General features: G+C 39.0%; 1 protein-coding gene across 1 annotated transcript in view; it reads right to left on the bottom strand.

The window, feature by feature from the left end:
* sgip1a (SH3GL interacting endocytic adaptor 1a) overlaps positions 1–20412 on the bottom strand; it is a 76938-nt gene that overhangs the window by 14061 nt on the left and 42465 nt on the right. Inside the window, exons 2-14 of the mRNA XM_072439214.1 lie at positions 19489–19552; positions 17347–17368; positions 16876–16938; positions 16428–16491; positions 15453–15625; positions 8064–8154; positions 6077–6206; positions 5915–5997; positions 3648–3722; positions 3119–3187; positions 1964–2641; positions 1434–1552; positions 312–459 (exon numbers count right to left, since the gene is read on the bottom strand). Of these exons, the coding sequence (XP_072295315.1) occupies positions 312–459; positions 1434–1552; positions 1964–2641; positions 3119–3187; positions 3648–3722; positions 5915–5997; positions 6077–6206; positions 8064–8154; positions 15453–15625; positions 16428–16491; positions 16876–16938; positions 17347–17368; positions 19489–19552 (1779 nt within the window). The remainder of the gene's footprint in view (positions 1–311; positions 460–1433; positions 1553–1963; positions 2642–3118; positions 3188–3647; positions 3723–5914; positions 5998–6076; positions 6207–8063; positions 8155–15452; positions 15626–16427; positions 16492–16875; positions 16939–17346; positions 17369–19488; positions 19553–20412) is intronic.

Here is a 20412-nt window from a genome sequence, read left to right as displayed (position 1 = left end):
CAAATCTGCGCGACTGGTACGTTACTGAGCAGTGTGTGAAATAGAAATATCATCTTATAAAAGTTCAATTACAATAGTTCCTCAACTTCTATCTATGCAATCCATTACTTTGTGCCCTCTCATTGACTTTTCCAATATATTAATGAACTTACTGATGAATGCAGAACACAATATTTAATGACTGTGTAGCAACTAAAATCAAAAGAAAAAAAATGAAAATAAAATGTATTACACAAACAATGCGGTGCAAATAGACATGATAGAGCGGTCGTAGGCCTGCGTTTCCCTGCGGTGACGGCGGCGGCGCTCACCTGACACCGACACGCACAGCTCCTTGTTGACGGTGGGCGTCGTGGCTGCGGAGTTCGTGGAGGAGATGGAGGAGGTGCTCTCGGCCCGCGCCAACGGGGCCACGGGGGGAGGGCTGGCCGAGTGCCCCGGGGGGCTGAAGGGACGGCTCTGGGGGCGCAAAAGAGTCACGTTAATGCACACAGGGCACGCGTTATTTGTGTTGTAAAGCTTAACACGTGCTCTTGAGTAACTCTGGTTTGGCATTTCATGTTTTACAACTTAAAATGATGGGTAAGTACTCCATCTACTGGCAGCAGAGGGAATTACATAGGGAAATGTACAAAAGCTAGCTTGCCAGACTTGCTATTTTATGCTATTTAATTTTTCAGGGACAGTACATATTAATAAACATGTAAATATGCCAAATTTGCTAGAAGGCTGTTTTTTATCTGTAGTCCCTGAACAGATGTAAAAAGTTGTCCTATAAAAAGTTAAATTATAGTTGTTATAACTTAAAATTTGTCCCTCTTAAGTCATACATTACACCCAAAGACGCACACGCAACAATCAACAACAAACACTTAAGACACAAAAGACACATCCTGCAGGGACTGTACTTTAAATGAAGCGTGTGTGTAATGTAAGTGCAAAGTTGATGGCAGATATAACCATAACAATCTGGCGATGATTTAGGGAGTTAAAAACAGCGCGGGAGACCTCTGGATCTCTACCTTGGATGTCACAAATCTGGGAAATGTGAGTCTTTTCTGAGGCTCTGAGGGGAGAGGACTTACTTAACAAGATTCATCAAACAAGCGTGTGTGTTTCTGATGTCAATTTTGCATAATATGTGTCCTTTAAGAGATGTTTCTTCAAATTGCCAGTAAAGCATGGGGGGCTGGGCGGCTGAGTGATTATAAACTTGTGTTTATAGGTATGGCACAGCAAATTGGGGTAAGGAAATTGTAAGTGTTTCAAAAAAAAAAGCTTCAAAAAAAGTTAAGATAAAATTTGGTGGGAAAATATTGAGGTCTACATGGTTTATTGTCCTTCTAGAATGATGAAATTGGTATTATATGTACAGTATCCGCTCTTTGTGCATTAAGCATTAACACACATGGTCAGTGATGATGTAATCTTACCCCATCCACAGTGGGCTTCCCTGGAGGGAGTTTGGGTCGCGAGGGGGGTCGAGGCGGAGGAGGAGGAGGGGTGGAGTTTACTGATGAAGGTGTACTGGGCCTGACTGGAGACGACGAGCCTGCGAGTAACAAGAGCAAGAGACATAAATACCATGAAATTAAGTAAATCAAAGTATATCAGGCAAGTATAGCACTTATTATATAAAGGGATGCTAAATTATGAAGGGAATAAAAAGTAGTAAACACACTATAGCCTGTTTAAACACCATAGACATTTTCTGGTCATCTCTATGGCTTTATCTCTATGGAAACAAGCAAGTGCAATATTGTAGACAGGCTCTTAGTATGTTAGAAATGTATTTTATTTCCTGTAATTTCCTGTAAAATGCCCAAACATGCCTTTAACACCATTTATAACAAGATTTTTTGGGATTAAGATTGTTTAAAGCGTTAATAAAAGCAGCAATTACATCACTTTTGCTGCGCTATGGAGGCAAAGTATCATGTTTTGGTTCTTTTCCGGCACTCACCACTATTTGTGCCCGACGCTGGCCCTGGCGACGCCACCACGCTCCGGTGCGCGGGGGGCGGGGGCGGCGTGCTCCTGCTCTCCGTGTTTGTGTCTTTGGGCGAGGCGGCAGCAGTTTCAACACTGTTTTCTTTGGATAGGGACTTCTCTTCTGGACTTTTGGGTTTTTCTTCCGGAGACGGCGCAGTAGGAGGCGGAGCTTCTGTGGGGGGCGTGCTCATTTGCGGCGGGGGGCTGGTAGGAGAGAGAAGTGGGGGCGTCGCGGCAGGTGGAGACGCCGGATCTTTTGGCGGCGGTGGCGGAGATGGGGATAGCGTTAAAGACTCGGATGGGACTCGAGGCTCTTCTGTGGGGGCCGGGGAGCTGGGTGTGGGGGGCGCCGAGTCCTCTTTCGGGCGCGGAGGGGTGCTCGGGGGAGGGGGAGAAGGTGCCGGTTCCTGTGGCGGAGGTGGAGACTTGGGTAAAGGTGGAGGAGGAGAAGACGGAGGAGGAGGCGCCGGTTCTTCTGGAGCAGGAGGCGAGGAGGGCGGGTCATTTGGTGGAGCGGGGTCTTCGCTGAAACACACCCAGGAGTCGCTCGTCTCTTCGGCCACAGGGGGCGTCGACTCGGGGCCGAAAAGGTTGTCCAGGTCCGCTATAGAAGGCTTTCTGTGTGGGCTGTCGGCTTCTGTCGAGGAATCTGGAGCGGAGACACAAGTCAGAGGGGAAGATGAGCCAAATGCACTTACACTGTAAATAGTGCTCCTAAAAGTGATATACTGAGATAGTAATACGAGTTCCATTTCATCCAAGTGGCCGCCAGAATACTGAAAGCACTGAATCATTCCCAGCACAAGCACAAAAGGACTCATTCAATGCAAAACATCATCGGGCGGTTAGGCGGGATTCATAGAACCATAGTTACATTTATAACTTTCATTTCTCTTTGGTAAATTCACATGTAACTAAAAGAAAAATCTATGAAACCCATGTGACCACCAGAGGGCAGTGCTGAGTGCACTGCATGATTGAACCAATAGTTTACCTATCCTATACACTTTTACACAAAATAGTACATGTTTTTTTATAAGACCTTCTAGATAAACTGTGATAAATACATTTAAGAGAGGAATAAATTATTGTAATGAATTTAAACAACAAAATAAGTGATGAGTACCAGGATTCTCCATGGAGCCGGCGGTCGGGGGAATAGTCGGGACATTTTTGGGAGGAAGAGGAGGCGGAGCTGAAATTAAAAGAGTGAAGGAAAAAAATCAGTGATCTAAAGAAGGTAAAGGGGCAGAATTATATATTATCAATTATATATATCAAACAAGGCATTAAAACAAAGTTACTTCAAGTTTGGTTAAATTTGGTGACACAATTCCAAATGCAAATGAACATACGGCAATTTTCCACATCACAAATGATAACTCATGCATCACAGTGCAGACAGTCAAGATGCCAAATGCAGGGGGAGGTGCTCTGGGGCCCCAAACAGAGCCCCAACAGGACCCCAGCGCGTCGCTCACAAACACAACAGGCTTTTATGGTCGTTAGATGGTGGATGACATGAGTCTAAACAGTCTTTTATATTATCATTATTATTATGGGTTAGTAGTGGTTCCATGATGGGTCCATGTTGTGAAGGGGCGGGGCATTCATTCCGGGGACAGGGTCATGTGACACAGGCTGCCGAGACTTACTTCCTGTCGGGAAGGATCTGCTCAAAGAGGAATTGGACTCTGACAAAGGGACGCCCCACGCGTCAGACAGAACCACTAGTGTTCAGGAAGGACAGAACAAGTAGTGTCAATCACATGACCAATGTTTTTATCTGGAATATCCCAATGTCACCACAAAACCCATCATATTCATAATCCAGCAATCAAAGCGAAATCAACATTTGAAAGAATAAACTGTTTAGTCCTGAAACAGCAATTACAGTTTACTGCTCTGAATAAATGTATTTGTAGAAATATGGCAGTAATCTGGTTTTATAGGCCGCGGGCAATGTCAACATATCACTAATATAATATAGACTTTTAATACTAATATTTCTTTATTATTTATTTCATATTTTAATTATGGACCACCTTGTGTCTGAAATAAATAAATAAAATAAAAAAAATTGTCATTGCTCAAAACAGCTCATTAAAATGAGGATAGAAATAAACATTAGAGCATAACGTGTTCATTCCAGTCCAATTTACAGACATTCACAGACATATTTAAGCAGATATATATTTAAGCAGATGGGAGCCCAAACATTTAAATCCCTCTACAGTTTTAGGGTTGGATGAGCGGTCAGAACTCTCTGATGTTTAACCATCAGACTGTAGATTATTTTTTAATCCTGGTTTATGGTTAATATCTATGTAACTACTAATGTAATATCCACATGAGCTACAAAAAGCATAAATAAACAAAGTGGTGCCGTTATTCAACTCTAAAGACATAATTGTTGTCAGTTGAAAGGACTTGAAATGAATAAAAATGTGGATGTTTCTTTTAAAAACAGTGAAATATATACAGTTGTTATACAGGCCCTTGCCCCGTATAACAACCTGTTCCTAAAACTTGATTAAGCAAAGTTACTACATTTGAGAGACATACAGCAGTTACATTTTTTCAGCTTGATATTCCACGTTATGCAAAAACATCACAGCACATTTATGAACGCACGCACTATAATCCTCTGGTCTACAGCTTAAACCCTTTTGAGGAATATTCTGTCTGCGCCGCCGCTGCCTCAAACGTAGCGAGAACATGAATGTGCGTGAGGATGTTGTTAGCTACGCCTGACGGAGCCGTTACATAAGAGCGAGAGCGCGAGCGCACGGAGCAGCGCCGAATCCGACAGCGGGCGACAAGGGAATTTACATATATCAACGAGGAGCGCTGTGCTAACGAAGGGGCCGGCAACTTTGACCTCATCACAGGCCGGATCCAAACACGGTGAGGAGATTGAGAAAGGGAATAATAGAAGTTGACGGTTGCTGAAAACTTGCTACTCACTTCTACACAACAAAAAGGTGTATTATATTAGATTTAGGAACAATTATTTTAGCAGTCAATTAGACAGCAATGTATTTTTTTTTGTCAAACCCATTTCTATTGCACATTGAGACTTTTTAAATACGTTGTCAACTAAATAAAAGGTGTAAATACAGTGACCAAAGGCTTCTAGATGGAGAATATTTACGAATAAAGTGTATTATTTTTGAAAATCTGAAAATTTGTTTATTTTTTTATATTTTGATTTAATAATACCGCTGTTTTTTTTAATAAAAATGTCTTTTCCATGTGTTTTATAGCCTGAATAGTCCAGTTACCGTATTTTCCGGACTATAAGTCATAATTTTGGCCGGGTTGCGACTTACACTTATATTTAATCTTATATACTTATACTCCAGAGCGATTTATATGTGATGTTATTTGTTATTTTCACACTTGCAACTACATTTCATACTCCAGTGCGACTTATAAATATTTTTTTCTTCTCTATTATGCATTTTTTGGCTGGTGCAACTTATACTCCGGTGCGACTTATAGTCTGGAAAATATGGTAACAATTACGAGGCTCAAAATACGACTATGATTCTTATTGCCAACTAGTCATGACTACGGTAGTTGATTCATCGTTGCAGTTCTGATCAGATTGTAAGAATACTCATTTTAATTTGAGTCATTTTGACCCGTTTAAAATGTTTTTATAAATTGTCTTTCATTTCAGGCTAAATTATCTGCCAAAACAATATGAAAACTAAGCTTAAAATACAAAACCTTCTATTCCCCTTGGTAGATTTGTTTTAAAATGTCAAATACGTTACACAACAAGTTCGATTGGATTAAACAACTAAATACATCCAATCTATAGTCAAAGCTAGATAAATATTCTGCAATCGAACAGTTTTAACCACGCTAGATAATCCTGTTTTGCAGTTTAACCATTAAGTATTTCATATTTTACCGTCTGTTTTCTGTTCTCCAAAGGTTGTATCCAAAGGAGGCCCAAATAAGGCTAAAGCGTCCTCAGTAATGGGAGACATGCTGCTGCAAAGGAAATCAGTTTCAATATCAATTCATAATAGTATCGATACATCTTTAAATGTAATAATGCACGAAGCGTTACCTGGGAGTCTGAGGTGCAGAAGCCGGTGACGCTGCCACAACAGGAGCAGCAGCAGGAGCAGCAGCAGGAGCAGCAGCAGGAGCAGCAGCAGGAGCAGGAACAGCGCGGCGAGGACGCACAAACTCTTCATCTGAAATAAAGTTTGAAAAAATAAATCACAAAAATCTTTAAAAAAAAAAAATTGTAATGTGAATATATTACAGGTAAAATGGCTGAGATATTACTTACTTGATGGGTTTCTGATCAAACCCTGTGTTGGAAAAATAGACAGAGAAATGAATGTCAGCATTTTCTATCTAACTAAATGAATATTACCTGAAATTGACATGAAATGTGTTTGAAAAATACCACATCAGGCTGCGGTTATTTAGGCAAGAGAATGTCCTTGTCCTTTATGATAAACAGCTAACTGAGATGGATGATTCTTGAATTGTACAGAAAAAGTGCATAACGGTACACTTTTTACATCGATATTGTAGAGTCTTAAAGTTTTATAGAAATTAGGGCTGCATAATTTTGGAAATGATTGCGATATGGCGGTAAAATACTGCATTACTGATATCATTGCACTATTTTAAGATACTTTTTGTCACAATAATTCCACTATATATATATAAAAACAAACCTGTACATGCCTTAAAGTATTGGTCAAACTAAACTAAATCAAGGCTAATTTAGACTGAATGAGCAAAATCGTGACTAAAAATCAGCCTTTTTCAAAGCTTTAATTTAATAAAAACTGTACATTTGTCAGATGGAGGATATTGGTGTCACTGCACCATATTTAACTTGTTGCAATATTAATTATTGTGTCAGGCAATACTGCGATATCGATAGTTTTGTCGTTAAAAATGCCCTGTTGAGCCTTTTGAGCGATCATGACTGTCAAATTCCAAATAATTCTGATTCAAAACATGATTAATGTTTCTTCATAACGGACGCACTGAAACAAACAGACGTGGCAGAAAACTTAAATGCACTTTCGGAAATGCACTGGAACTTGCACAATACGTACACATCGACTGATTGATGCTCATTGTTACTTTTTGACACGGAAAATACATAACTTCCATATCTCTTCCCTACATTTAGGTATTAGACAGGTCACAATGTGGTTTAACAATATTAGGATATCATTGTGACTCGATTGGGATTTTGCACAATGACAACATACATTATCGTTACATCCAGAACAAATTATAAATAATAACTTTCTGGAAACACCACAAACAACACTTAATATACCGTATTTTCATCACTATAAGGCGCACTGGATTATAATTGTCAAAGAATGGTCTATTTTCAATAATTTTTTCATACCGTATTTTTTGGGATTTTAAATCGCAAATTTTTTCATAGTTTTGGCCGGGGTGCCACTTATACTTATATTTATTCTTATACTCCGGAGCGACTTATATGTGATATAATTTGTTATTTTCACACTTGCAACTGCATTTCATACTTCAGTGCAATTTATATATGTTTTTTTTCTTCTCTATTATGCATTTTTTGACTGGTGCGACTTATAGTACGGAAAATACGGTATAAAAGGCGCACCGGACTATAAGGCGCATTAAGTGAAACAAAACATGTACCACATAAAATCGCTTCGAGCTCAGTAAGCACAACCAGAATTAATCCATATATAAGGCACACTGGATTATAAGGCGTACTGTTGTTGTTGTTTTTTTAAGTGCGCCTTATAGTGTGGAAAATACGGTAAATGGAAAGTGGAAAAACTAATGAAACTAATGCTACCGGAGAAAATGGAGGAGACACTACATGAAAAAGCCGCATCAGTAAAGAAACAGATTGAAGAAGACAGGCGGAGGAGACATCACCACGCGAGGAGAGACTTCAAAGAACCAGCTGTCAAAGCGCAAATGAGACACGAAAACCTGCACCAGCTCAAGTATAAACCATGTCCTGGATTTTCAGCGCCAACCACACAAGTTTGAACGTCAGCAGCTTTAGTCCAAGGGAGGACATTTGAAGGAAGATAAGACGTGAGAGAGAAAAGAGATGGACTTACCGGGCTGCGTCTCTGTGACCAGCAAAAAGGAAGAGAGAAGAGACACCTGGTCAGAGAGTGACAAATCAGTTATATACCAGGGCTGTACTCAAAAACAATCGATCAGCATTTTATAGTGATGGACGTCTTGGCGACACCGATACGAGTATGTGTCTGTCGCCGCCCCCTGCTGTCTCTGGACGGAAAAGCAGCTTTGCAACATTTGTCCACATTGACCAGAAGACAACTCTCCTGAGAAACCCTGGTGCTTTTAAAAAAATTGGCAATGTTAAATGTTTTTGTGTGTGATTATAATGTCCTATTTCAGGCTTTTGTGTCTGTTCTCTGACGATGTATTTTCAAAAGTGACAGGCAGGGGGAACTCTTTTGTCTTTCAAGTTACTTTCAATATCTTCAGTCTACTACAATACGGGTCAAGCTACTGAGCTGAATAATACATGAAATTTGAATTACCGGTAATTATTTTATTCAGCACAATTCAAACGTCATTTTCACAAACATTTTAAGACTTTTTGTTCGGGATTAGCTCAGGTCGGGATCTGAATTGTATTGTGATGCAAATTGTGATCAGTCCGGGCGCACTGTGGCCTGTTCACTACTAAAAGGTCAAGGAAATGTGGGCGATTCATAAACTATTATTAGTATGCATTGTTTCATGTTGCACCGTAACGCTGAAGCTCCTCGTTTCACTCACTGACAATGGCAATAAATAAAATGGCGAGCACACACCGGGCGGCAGCAATTTAACATTTAAAGTCTTTTCAGGAGCTGTGACGAGCGGCGTTCAGTTTGTGTCGACGCCGTGCTCCGCTTTTTTGAGTTTTAGTTCGATACAATTTGTTTAACAGTAGTTCTCGAGTATCTTTGTGAAGAAATTGTACTTTAAAGGTGCTCCACGTAACTTTTCTGGTGGAGGGTCAATGCTTTGGTTGGAATGTTCCACAGAATGGCTTTAAACGTATCCCTCTCCATAAAGACAAGCACGTGAACAAACAATGAAAACAACTCATTGAATAAATGCTAGATGTTTAATGCTTTACAGTGGAACATTCAAGGAAAAGCAACATCAATGCTGCTTCTCAATTATTTATTCAGTAGTAATAAGTAAGTAAAGTAAGCAACAAAACTTTAATTTGAGAAAAATATCTGGCCAAATTCAGCTCAGCACAACTGGTACGATCCAGAGCACGTACCGTATTTTCCGGACTATAAGTTGCATTTTCTTTCATAGTTTTGGCCGGGGTGTGACTTATACTTATAGTTATACTTGTATACTTATAAGTGATATTCTTTGTTATTTTCACACTTGCAACCACATTTCATACTCCAGTGCAACTTATATAAGTTTTTTTCTTCTCTATTATGCATTTTTTGGCTGGTGCGACTTATACTCCAGTGCGACTTATAGTCCAGAAAAGACGGTAATAATCTTGAACGCACATTGATGATCTGAAAATGTGCAGTGTAATTGTCTCGTGTCTCGGTTTGCCCTCCGTCCTGCTCCGCTCAGAGATCCGTGCACACGATGGACTCTCCGAGCTCATGTTCCAGTTGTGCAGTGAGCCGTGATCATTACGGTGATGCAATAAGGGGCGGGGCAAGCTGCTGGCATCGTCTCGTTTGATTGGACGGACTACTTAACGGTTGCAAAATGACTGTTTTTATATGTAATGAAATATATTGTAAAACAGGGTGGTATTTCTAATCGTTATGACAAGTGTTGTATTGTGTGTTTGCATGTTTTATCTTTGTAACTTCTGTGGTAGAATGTCTGCCAGCTGCTGTCTCCATGGAGACTAGGGCAGGGACTAAGTTGTCGTTGTTGAAATATGATGACCCTAACCCTAACCCTAACTAAAGTGAATTAATGATGAAATCTGATCATGTTCATTCTTTTTATTTTATTCTCAGTTAATAATGCTGCAGTCTTTGTTCTAAAAGGTGCTTTAACGTGTGTGTGTGTGTGTGTGTGTGTGTGTGTGTGTGTGTGTGTGTGTGTGTGTGTGTGTGTGTGTGTGTGTGTGTGTGTGTGTGTGGACCAGGACTAGACCAGGACTAGACCAGGACCAGACAAGGACCAGACCAGGACCAGACCAGGACTAGACCAGGACTAGACCAGGTCCAGACCAGGTCCAGACCAGGTCCAGACCAGGACTAGACCAGGACTAGACCAGGTCCAGACCAGGTCCAGACCAGGACTAGACCAGGACTAGACCTGGACCAGACCAGGACCAGACCAGGACCAGACCAGGACCAGGACCAGACCAGGACTAGACAAGGACTAGACCAGGACCAGCCCAGGACCAGACCAGGACCAGATCAGAACCAGACCAGGACTAGACAAGGAATAGACCAGGACCAGACCAGGACCAGACCAGAACCAGACCAGGAAGAGACCAGAACCAGACCAGGACAAGACAAGGAATAGACCAGGACCAGACCAAGACCAGACCAGAACCAGACAAGGACTAGACCAAGACCAGACCAGGACCAGACAAGGACTAGACCAGGACCAGACCAGGACCAGACCAGGAGCAGACCAGGACCAGACCAGGACTAGACCAGGACCAGACCAGGACCAGACCAGGAGCAGACCAGGACCAGACCAGGACTAGACCAGGACCAGACCAGGACCAGACCAGGAGCAGACCAGGACCAGACCAGGACTAGACCAGGACCAGACCAGGACCAGACCAGGAGCAGACCAGGACCAGACCAGGACTAGACCAGGACCAGACCAGGACCAGACCAGGACAAGACCAGGATCAGACCAAGTCCTCTATAGTCCAGTTAACGACTACGTGGTGGCCCTAATAGAGATGTTTTTGCTTCGACAAGAATGTTACACAGTACGGCATTGAACTGATCTATTTCCATGGAAACAAGCCAAGTTACGGGTCAGCTCTACGGTGAGGCGACCCCACTCACAGTAAGAATGTATGTCTGTCAATGTATTTTTAAACGTAATAAATGCAAGACGGATAATGCCATACTAGGGAACATTACAGGCAAACTACAACACATCTCCATATATACACTGTATATACAAGCGGAAAAACACCAGGAAAGTTATGTAGTGCACCCTTTAGAACCACATACTTTGACACTTCAACAACACTTCACATATAAATCTTGTAAAACAACACAAATATGTATATAATGCAAACACACATATAACTGGTCCAAAACGTACAATCATAGTCGGAGTAGTGATGTTAAGACTGCAATAAATGATGTGATTTCTTAATGAATGTGAATGAGTGCGTTGTTCAGAAGCAGAGTGAGTGGCAGCAGCACACCGAACTCTTACCGGACTCTTCTACAGGTTAGCATCATTATTGACGGCAAAAGAATGGCAAAAACAAGCAGAGAGAAAATAAATGTTAGAAAAGCAAAGCAAAGCACTGTCAAACAAAGCAAAGCACCATTAATATGAGCGTTGTAATGTTACAGGGCACTACACCACCCACTCACACCCCCTAGACATGTTTATATACATTATGTTACTTGTACATATGTAAATCTGTATATTTCTGCCTTATTTGACACATTTTCTATACATTTTCTGCAACTAATTTTGAATTTTGTTACCATTTATTAGTTTTTTGTTACTATGAACTACGAAAACACTTGTTCTATTTATTAATTGCACCTCAATAAAGCATGAACAATGACTTAATTCATAATGAGCAAATAGTTTAAGAATGATTTAGGCTTGGTAAACCTACTTAACACCTACTTACTTCTAAATTGAGTTGTTACTAAGGCTGAATCGTTCTTTGTTCCTGTTTTATTAAGGCTGATAAGGTTTAGTTTTTAATGAAGTGGAACCAGAAATATTATTATATTGAGCTACAATGTTAATTTCCCTTGTGGATCAATTAAGTTTCAAAATGTCGATATATCGCGATACTAAATGTTAAGATACTGTATCAATATCGTGGGCTGCTGTATCGATATATCGCCATGAGTAATTTTTGATATAATTTCCCGAATGTTTAAACAAAACATTTGACATTTTGACTGTTTTGATGGCTAAAATGGGTGCGTTTCAATTTGAATTTGTGCAGGTCATGGTTTAACAAAGAAAAACGTCTTTTAAAATGAATTGTGTTGTTTAAAAAATAGTGATGCATCGTACAATGTCATGAGCAATATATCGATTATCGCATGTATCGCAAAATCGTGATATTATTGCATCGTGAGGGCCCCTGTAATCCCCAGCCTTACATCTAGTGAATGCTTACAAATAAATAGTGTTGTGGAATAAAAATCGACTTGATATTAAAATCACTGATCAAAAGATGTAGTAAAATAAAAGCATTTACATTTTGTTTTTTAAATTATTTGACAGTGGCTTTTAAAACATGAACATTGTCTGCGGTTTTAAATGCCGTTTCTTAAATGCTTTTGTATTTGTAGCTGCAAGTTTCCCACTTTTGTTAGTTTTTCAATAATACTAATAAAAACTTTGGACAACTTGCATAAATCCGAATTATTTAAATCCATCGTACTGAATATAAATATGATTAAAACAGAGTCATCTTTTGTTTAATGTGCTTAAACCAGCCACATGTTTTGTCCAGAAAAACAGAATTTGATGAAGAAATGCTGGGGAAAATAAGATGTTTATTCAGAGAGGCCGGTGAACTTTAGTCTCCTTTCCTCTCTTTTATTAGACGGTTAAATCAGCGCAGGGCCACGGTTGCTAAGAGTAACTGTGTGAACGGAAGGATTTATGAGCGGCTGAACTGGAGTTACTGTTCTCTCTCCAGAAAACAAATGCTCCTTTGCACTTCAATATTCCACTTCAAAAGGGTAAATAACTTCACGCTAGTTGCATGTCTGCAGATGATTTAAGATAACAGACAATCTCAGCAGTGAATGATTGGATTGGCTTGAAATAGAGTGACAATTTGCAAGAGATTCTTCTTCTAAAATGCAAAATTGAGATGTCGTGTGACCTAAAGCGTGCGTGAATGTGACTGTTGTAAAAATACATTGATATGAATAAATACAGCTCTTAGGAGTAATTAAAAAAACACAAAATAATGGAATATATATATGAAAAAGCGAGACCGATAAAACAAATAATTAAAAAAAATTCTACCGTAAGTATTGATCACTATTTTTCTATTTGATTTTAAATTAAAACATGGCTTTCAATCCCAATTTCTATGAACATAAACTAGTCAGACTTTTATTCTTTGTCATTTAACACGCATTTCTCCAAGGTCTAAGGCTGCGTTCACACTTTCAGCATCAAAAATGTGACTAAATTAGAATTAAACCGGAACTAAACCTGGACGAGACCAAACCAAGTCCAAAGAACAACATAAACAACATCAAAACCATGCACTTTTAACAATTTTATCTTGTTTTTAGCTACATTATTTGAGTTTAATCATTTAATGCACAACATCTCATCACTAAAAACACCAGTCTGCTTATTTTTGTGTTACATTTAGGCAGATTTAAAGGCACAAATCAACACCGCTGCATAACATCAATTCACTTTTGCCAATTTCCACTAACAAATTCAATGAACGCGAGTCCGCGCAGTGGCAGAGTTAGTCGAGTTAGCGCAGTCTGTTGCGTCGCTCGTGAACTGAATAATTGAGGCCGGGGGCTCGAATGACCGCCGACCGACACGCGACTATTGTGCCCACTTTCCTACTTGAATAATTTACCCAGGTCACCAGAGCCAAGGCCGCTCACCGGGGAATAAAAAGGAAATCAGGGGCCCCGGGACGATGACGGAGGACTCGTTCGATCCGTTCTATTGTCGAGAACGGCGTGTCCGAAATGTGTCCGAGGCTTGAATTTGCGTAAACGGGAGCTTCACACCCTGTTATTTGGCGGCGTTCGCTGTCGGAGGGCGGTGCGGTGCATTGTGGGACGTCTGCCTCGTGTTAAAAACAAGCAACCGGCACAGAAGTGACCAATAAGCATCTTAAACTATCTTAAACGACATCATGTGCGAATGATGGAGGTGGAGTCGAAATTTAGATAATACTCGTGAACGTGCGGGTTTTGAAGATATGCATAATTTTATCATAGAGTTTATTGTTTATAGTAAAAAAATAATAATAAAATGCAACAAAAAGAGCTGATTACAAATGCAAATCAGAATCAGAAAAGTTATGTAGTACAGTTTCAAATAAGTGAAAAAAAATTGATATTTCTGCATTTTTGTGATGCAATTTACAGATACCGTATTTACCGGACTATAAGTTGCACTAGCCAAAAAATGCATAATAAAGAAGCAAAAAACATATATAAGTCGCAGTGGAGTAGAAGTCGCACCCCGGCCAAAACTATGATAAAAGGTGCAATTTATAGTCCGGAAAATACGGCATTTCACATTTGTCTGTTTTTTAAACCTGAACTAATACGTTTAAAGACATGTTTTGATGCATTTCCATTAGATTCACATAATATCGTCTGATTATTGTCACTGTGAGACTCCAATAAAACAATATAGATATACATTTTTGTAAATATCACCCAGCCTCATTTCCAAAAGACAACATATCTCCTCGTTATGTGAAACCCGCTCTGAAATGCATGTGATTGTGTTGATTCAGCAGTTTGTATTCCAGTGTTTTGTAGGACGAGTTTGGAACCTGAACACAGAACAGAATCCTCATCTACCCCATCTAATCACAATGCGCCAGCTAATTAATATGACTAGATATGATTATAATCAAAGCATAACCAAATGTAAAGGTGTATTTGTTAAACTGCGTAACTATAACTTGATAAATTCAGACATTTTGTTTTATTTTATTTTGTTTTATTTATTTTATTTATTTTATTTATTTTATTTATTTTATTTATTTTATTTATTTTATTTATTTTATTTATTTTATTTATTTTATTTATTTTATTTATTTTATTTTTAATTTGTATTAATTTATTGTTAACTATGATTCTTTTTATTTTTGTATTTTATTTATAGTATGTATTGTATTTATGTATTTATGAGCTGTTCAAATCGAGACGTCTACAGCCAAATCTTGGTCAGTAAAAGTTATTAAGCTAAAACTAAAATCAGACTTTGAAGAAGGAAATCTGACTATTTTTGTCGTCGAATGCAGCGATAATTAAAAGCCAGTCCTTTTTATGTTCATGAAATCAACATCGAAAGCCGCCGTATTTGCTTTTAAAGACAAAAATAAAGCCAAAAACTGCGCTTGATCATATAGTATGACGAATTAAATTGCCTGAACATGCAAGATTACAAGCGCTAACAACAAGCTGCAGAAAAGAACGATTCCACGTGAAGAGAACATGCAAAGCGGCGCGTTCAGTCGAACGGAAGCGGCGAGCGGCGCTACTAACCAGAGACGGCGACAGGGCTATGTTCCCGATAGAGAGCTTCAGCTCAGCCACGGTCGGCGTGGCGATGACGCAGTCGGCCGGCAGCGGCTTGATCTTGATCTTAAACTTCTTCCTCTGCTCCTCCTCCCCTTCCGATTCATCCGAGGAGAAAAAGTGAGGCTTCTTTGGAGCGGGTGGAGCAAAAACGGTCAAGGAAAAAAAATGATCTTGGAAAGTCGCCAAACGCTGAGTCGTGTTTGTACGTGAGCGAGACGGAAGACTTGATCCAACTCTTGTTTTTCTCAGCAAATCACAGGTTTCGTACGAAGAAGGCAATGATAAAAGGCCTTAATATCAGTACTCGTGCCTTTCCAATTAAAGTACATGCAGTAAAACCACCAGCCACCTCAGCCTCTCCATCTATTATCATTTTCCCCATTTTCCTCATTATCATTGTCACGATAACATTTGAAGTGCATACAAAATATAGACAATAACTAATTCATGCCCGACACAAAAAACCATAAAGCGAGATTATCCCCCCCAAAAAAAATATTGTAGAAAAAAAACTGTACATAAACAGCAGAATTAAACGCTTTAGTAGTTAGTTTGTATCTGCAATGGGTCATACAAGTTATTTATTCAACTGTTTACAGCTCAAATCTTATTATTGTGCAGACAAATGACAAAATGTCCACTAAAAACCCAAATAAAAAGTATGACCTCAAAAATATATTGTTCCATGTATCATTTATTGAACGATGTTGTTATAGTAAGTGTCTTGACCGGTCTACTTTCCATGACATCGCCCACGTTTATGATTCGTGGGGTCAATAAAATAAATAAAATAAATAAAATAAATAAAATAAATAAAATAAATAAAATAAATAAAATAAAATAAAATTAATGAAATTAAAATAGATGAAATTAAAATTAAATGAACATTAAATAAATTAAAAAACAAAAACAAAATACAGTATCCAATGTAAAGGATATCTCCCTCTTCTGACTCTTCATCAGGTCTCATGCTGTAGCCCTCGTCGTCCACCTCGGGAGAGTTCTGGAAAAACAAGAGAAAACGCAAGAGAAAATCAGACTTAAAAGTGAAAAACAGACACATTCTGGAACATCGCACTTAAACAGTTTAGAGTTACTTTATTGCAATATGGCAGTAAATGAAAAAAGAAGCAAGAATGTTCCACAGTATTGAAAAGCAGACGATTCCACCAGGCCCATAGTTACAGGTCTGATCTGTGGAGAGTCGCGTCCACTCGAGATATTTTCACCAATAAAATCACTTGTAATTGACTCTAAAAATAATTGAAACAAACACAACTGGACTTTATCAGTTTTTAGCTGTTAAAAAGTAAGTCCAGCTGTGTTTCTTTCACTTGTAATTGAATAAATCCAAGACAGAGTGCATCTTTACTGTGTCCATACTTACATATCTTTCCCAGTCGATGTCCTCGTAGAAGCCATTCGGGGCCCCATTTGTCTTCCTCTGCGACTAAAAAAAGAAAATCATATGTTTAAACCTAAAAATGTATGTTATTTCTACTCTACTGTTTACTTCTACTGCTATCATTCATGTCGCCTGTTTTGCGCCTGAACAGAGGAAATGCGTGTCTAGGGAAAGTGCTACAGTAGATCTTTTTTAGTCTTTTTTTTTTTTTTACACAAGCTTAGTCCGGTCCGGAGGGTGAATAATGAGCAAGAACATCTACAGGGAAGGGACAGACTAAGGCAGCAGTGCAGACGTCTAATCTAAAATCTATTCTCATTAGACTTCAGTACCGATTCGGCCTCTTGTGGCTCCTGGCGGACATGAAAACAAGTAAAAGTGTCATTTTTCTTCTCAACACCATCAAGATTGAAATGAATTGATGGAATGAGGAGTGTGGATGTTGTTACTTACCCCTTCTCTGTCCGGAGACCCGCTGTGAGAAAGAGAAGGATATTAGAGCGTTTTAATCACCAATTAATCATAACAAACGCTGTTCAATGTTTTCAATGTTGTAAATTTAGCAAAAAGCACATTATATATAGTACTTCATTCAGAATATATTGTTCTAAATGTGAAAACCACAACAACCTGTTATAAATCAGAAAATTAAACTGACTTGGCAATAAATTTGGATTTTTTCTTATCTCTTTCTAAAGTACCATATTTTCCGCACTATAAGCTGCACTTAAAAGTCTTTCATTTTCTCAAAAAACGACAGTGCGCCTTATAATCCAGTGCGCTTTATATATGCATTCATTCTGGTTGTGCTTACTGACCTCGAAGCGATTTTGTGTGGAACACGTTTTGTTTCGCTTAATGCGCCTTATATTCCAGTGCGCCTTATATATGAAAAATGTGCAAAAATAGACCATTCATTGACAGCGCGCGTTATAATCCAGTGCGCCTTATAGTGATGAAAATACGGTATAAATGCAACAAGAGTTTCTTCACGTCAGCCGTTGGACTCATGGACATTTCAGAACAGCTGTTACTTTAAATAACTCACTTTAAATATCCGATATTCTGGATATATTGTATACAATCAATAACATCAACAGCTTTTTACCATCTAAAAAACACTGCCAGAATCAAAGGCCTAGTGTTTGAAACAGAGTTATCAATGCATTTGTGTCTCCAATATTGATATTTTTGAAAAGACTCAAAAGTAAAAATGGAAATAACAGTTGTGTTTAGCTGTAGATATGACCGAAAGTATTTTATCTGCATTCTTCTCTGATAAAGTACTTTTTATAATGATTATTTATGTTTGTATTGTGATTTTAACGCATCGTTTCTCGTTCCGTAAAGCAATTTGAATTAATGGCAAGGCAAGGCAAGGCAAGTTTATTTGTAGAGCACATTTCATACACAAGGCAATTCAAAGTGCTTCACACAGCAGGAAAAAAAATCATTAAAATCACAAAGAAATTACAGAAACAGAAATACAATAAAATTAACTAAATAAAAAAATATATATTAAAAAAACACCTCGCCACAACGGGTAACGTGTTTTCGGAGTCCAACTCCTTTTTAAATCCTTTTTAAATCAGTCAAACTGATTGTACGTACTTTTACACGTCCAACGTGTTTCGGAGTCCAACTCCCTTTTAAATCAGTCCAACTGATTGTCTAAACTAATGAAATCACAAACAAAAGAGAAGAGTGCAAATAAAAATCCTTTCAGCTATATGCGCAGCTAAACAAAACTGTTTTTAGCTTAGAACATTGAACGTTGTCAGAGTAGAAGCTTGTCTCACAGGCTTCTATCCTAATGTACAAACTGTGCCCTACGGATGAACCCGCCTTGCCATGTTAAATCACAACGCATTTAATTTAGAGAAACATGTCAAAGGCAGAGGTAAAAAACGCTTTAAAAAACAGGACTGAACAAGGACTGGAACAGGACCAAACCAAGTCCACATCGGGACTAAAATGAGCTCAGTTTAGGACCACATAACAACAAGTGTGAATGCACCCTTTATTTGCAGTAGACTTTACATAAACGTGTTTTTTTTTAAGTTTTAATTTAACTTTTCCGCTCAATCGTTTGTCTGTCTTTTAAAATACAACTACCGTATTTTCCGCACTATAAGGCGCACTTAAAAGCCTTTCATTTTCTCAAAAAACAACAGTGTGCTTTATAATCCAGTGTGCCTTATATATGGTTAATTCTGGTTGTGCTTACTGAGCTCGAAACAATATTGTGTGGTACACGTTTTGTTTTGCTGAATGCGCCTTATAGTCCGGCGCGCCTTATATATGAAAAATTATTGAAAATAGAACTAGAATCAGAATAAGAAAGGGTTTATTGGCATTGTCAATGAACAGAATTCACAAACATAGGAACTTGTCTTGGTGATTTGGTGCAACATAAAGCAATGAACAATGAATAAGTCAGTGCCCCTTATAATCTAATCCAGTGCCCCTTATAGTGTGGAAAATACGATAAATAGCATATATTTTAACGTCAATTTATCTCAAGAACAGGACGGCACGCAGTAACACAACAGACGATCCAGAAATACACTTCATGCTTACAGTACTCATACTTACGTGGAGTCATTGTCCTTCTCTTTCTTCCGTATACCGAAGGCCTTCCTGGTGCGTTTTTTCAATCCTAGGAGCAAAAAGAGCAAAGAAACAATCAATAACGGCCATCGGTAAGACGCCGAGTGCTTTCTGGTGAAGTGAAGGTTAGCTCGGGTCGTCCCGCGTCGTCCCGCGGCTAAAAGCCCGACCCGGCGCATTATTGAACAGCCGCATCGATCCGAGACGTCAAAAAGTAAAACCGCAAGGACTCGAGGCCCCGTGAAACCCAGACACCTTTTTGGCCATACATTAGAGACGAGTCGATGAAGCGCGGCGAATGAACGATTGCTTCCGACGGCCGCGGGTCGACACTGAGCCGAGTCACGGGTCAGGTCTGCGGACGGGCGACGCTGCGCAGGGAAAGGGATGCAAGTTTTTTTCAGTTTCGAGGGGTTTTTGAGCAATAAAAACATCTGCAAATGATACGAATGCCATTTTGTGAAACGTTCAAGGCAAAGAAATAAAATAGCCTCTGACAAACCTTCATAAAAGTTACATAGTGTACCTTTAGTTTAACTATTTATAGAAACCTTGGAATTAAACAAGACAATGTCACAGTTTTGAGGTAAATGGCAGACCACAGTAGAGTTGAATTTACATTTTAAAGACAATTTGAGGAATACACATCGAATAAAACTCATGATTATAAAACAAATGATTCTAATATTCCAAGTCTGAAGTATTTTTCAGCCCAAAAAGTGCAGAGATCTTTCGAATACTTCCAAATTATATTACGTAAATAAACATGTTTAAGCATCAGGATATGCCTGAAGGTAAACATACTCAGATGAACAATATCATGTAAATACACCTCAAAATGTTGTTGTCAAAACCCTTCCAATGAGGCGGCACCGCTGTGACCCCCGTCCTGCCACAAACCTCCATAAG

Source organism: Eucyclogobius newberryi, unplaced genomic scaffold (genome assembly GCF_026437365.1).
Source record: "Eucyclogobius newberryi isolate DKJ021-1_F unplaced genomic scaffold, fEucNew1.0.hap1 SCAF_9, whole genome shotgun sequence".
Taxonomy (NCBI): Eukaryota; Metazoa; Chordata; class Actinopteri; order Gobiiformes; family Gobiidae; genus Eucyclogobius; species Eucyclogobius newberryi.
This window is presented reverse-complemented; position numbering and strand designations above follow the sequence as displayed.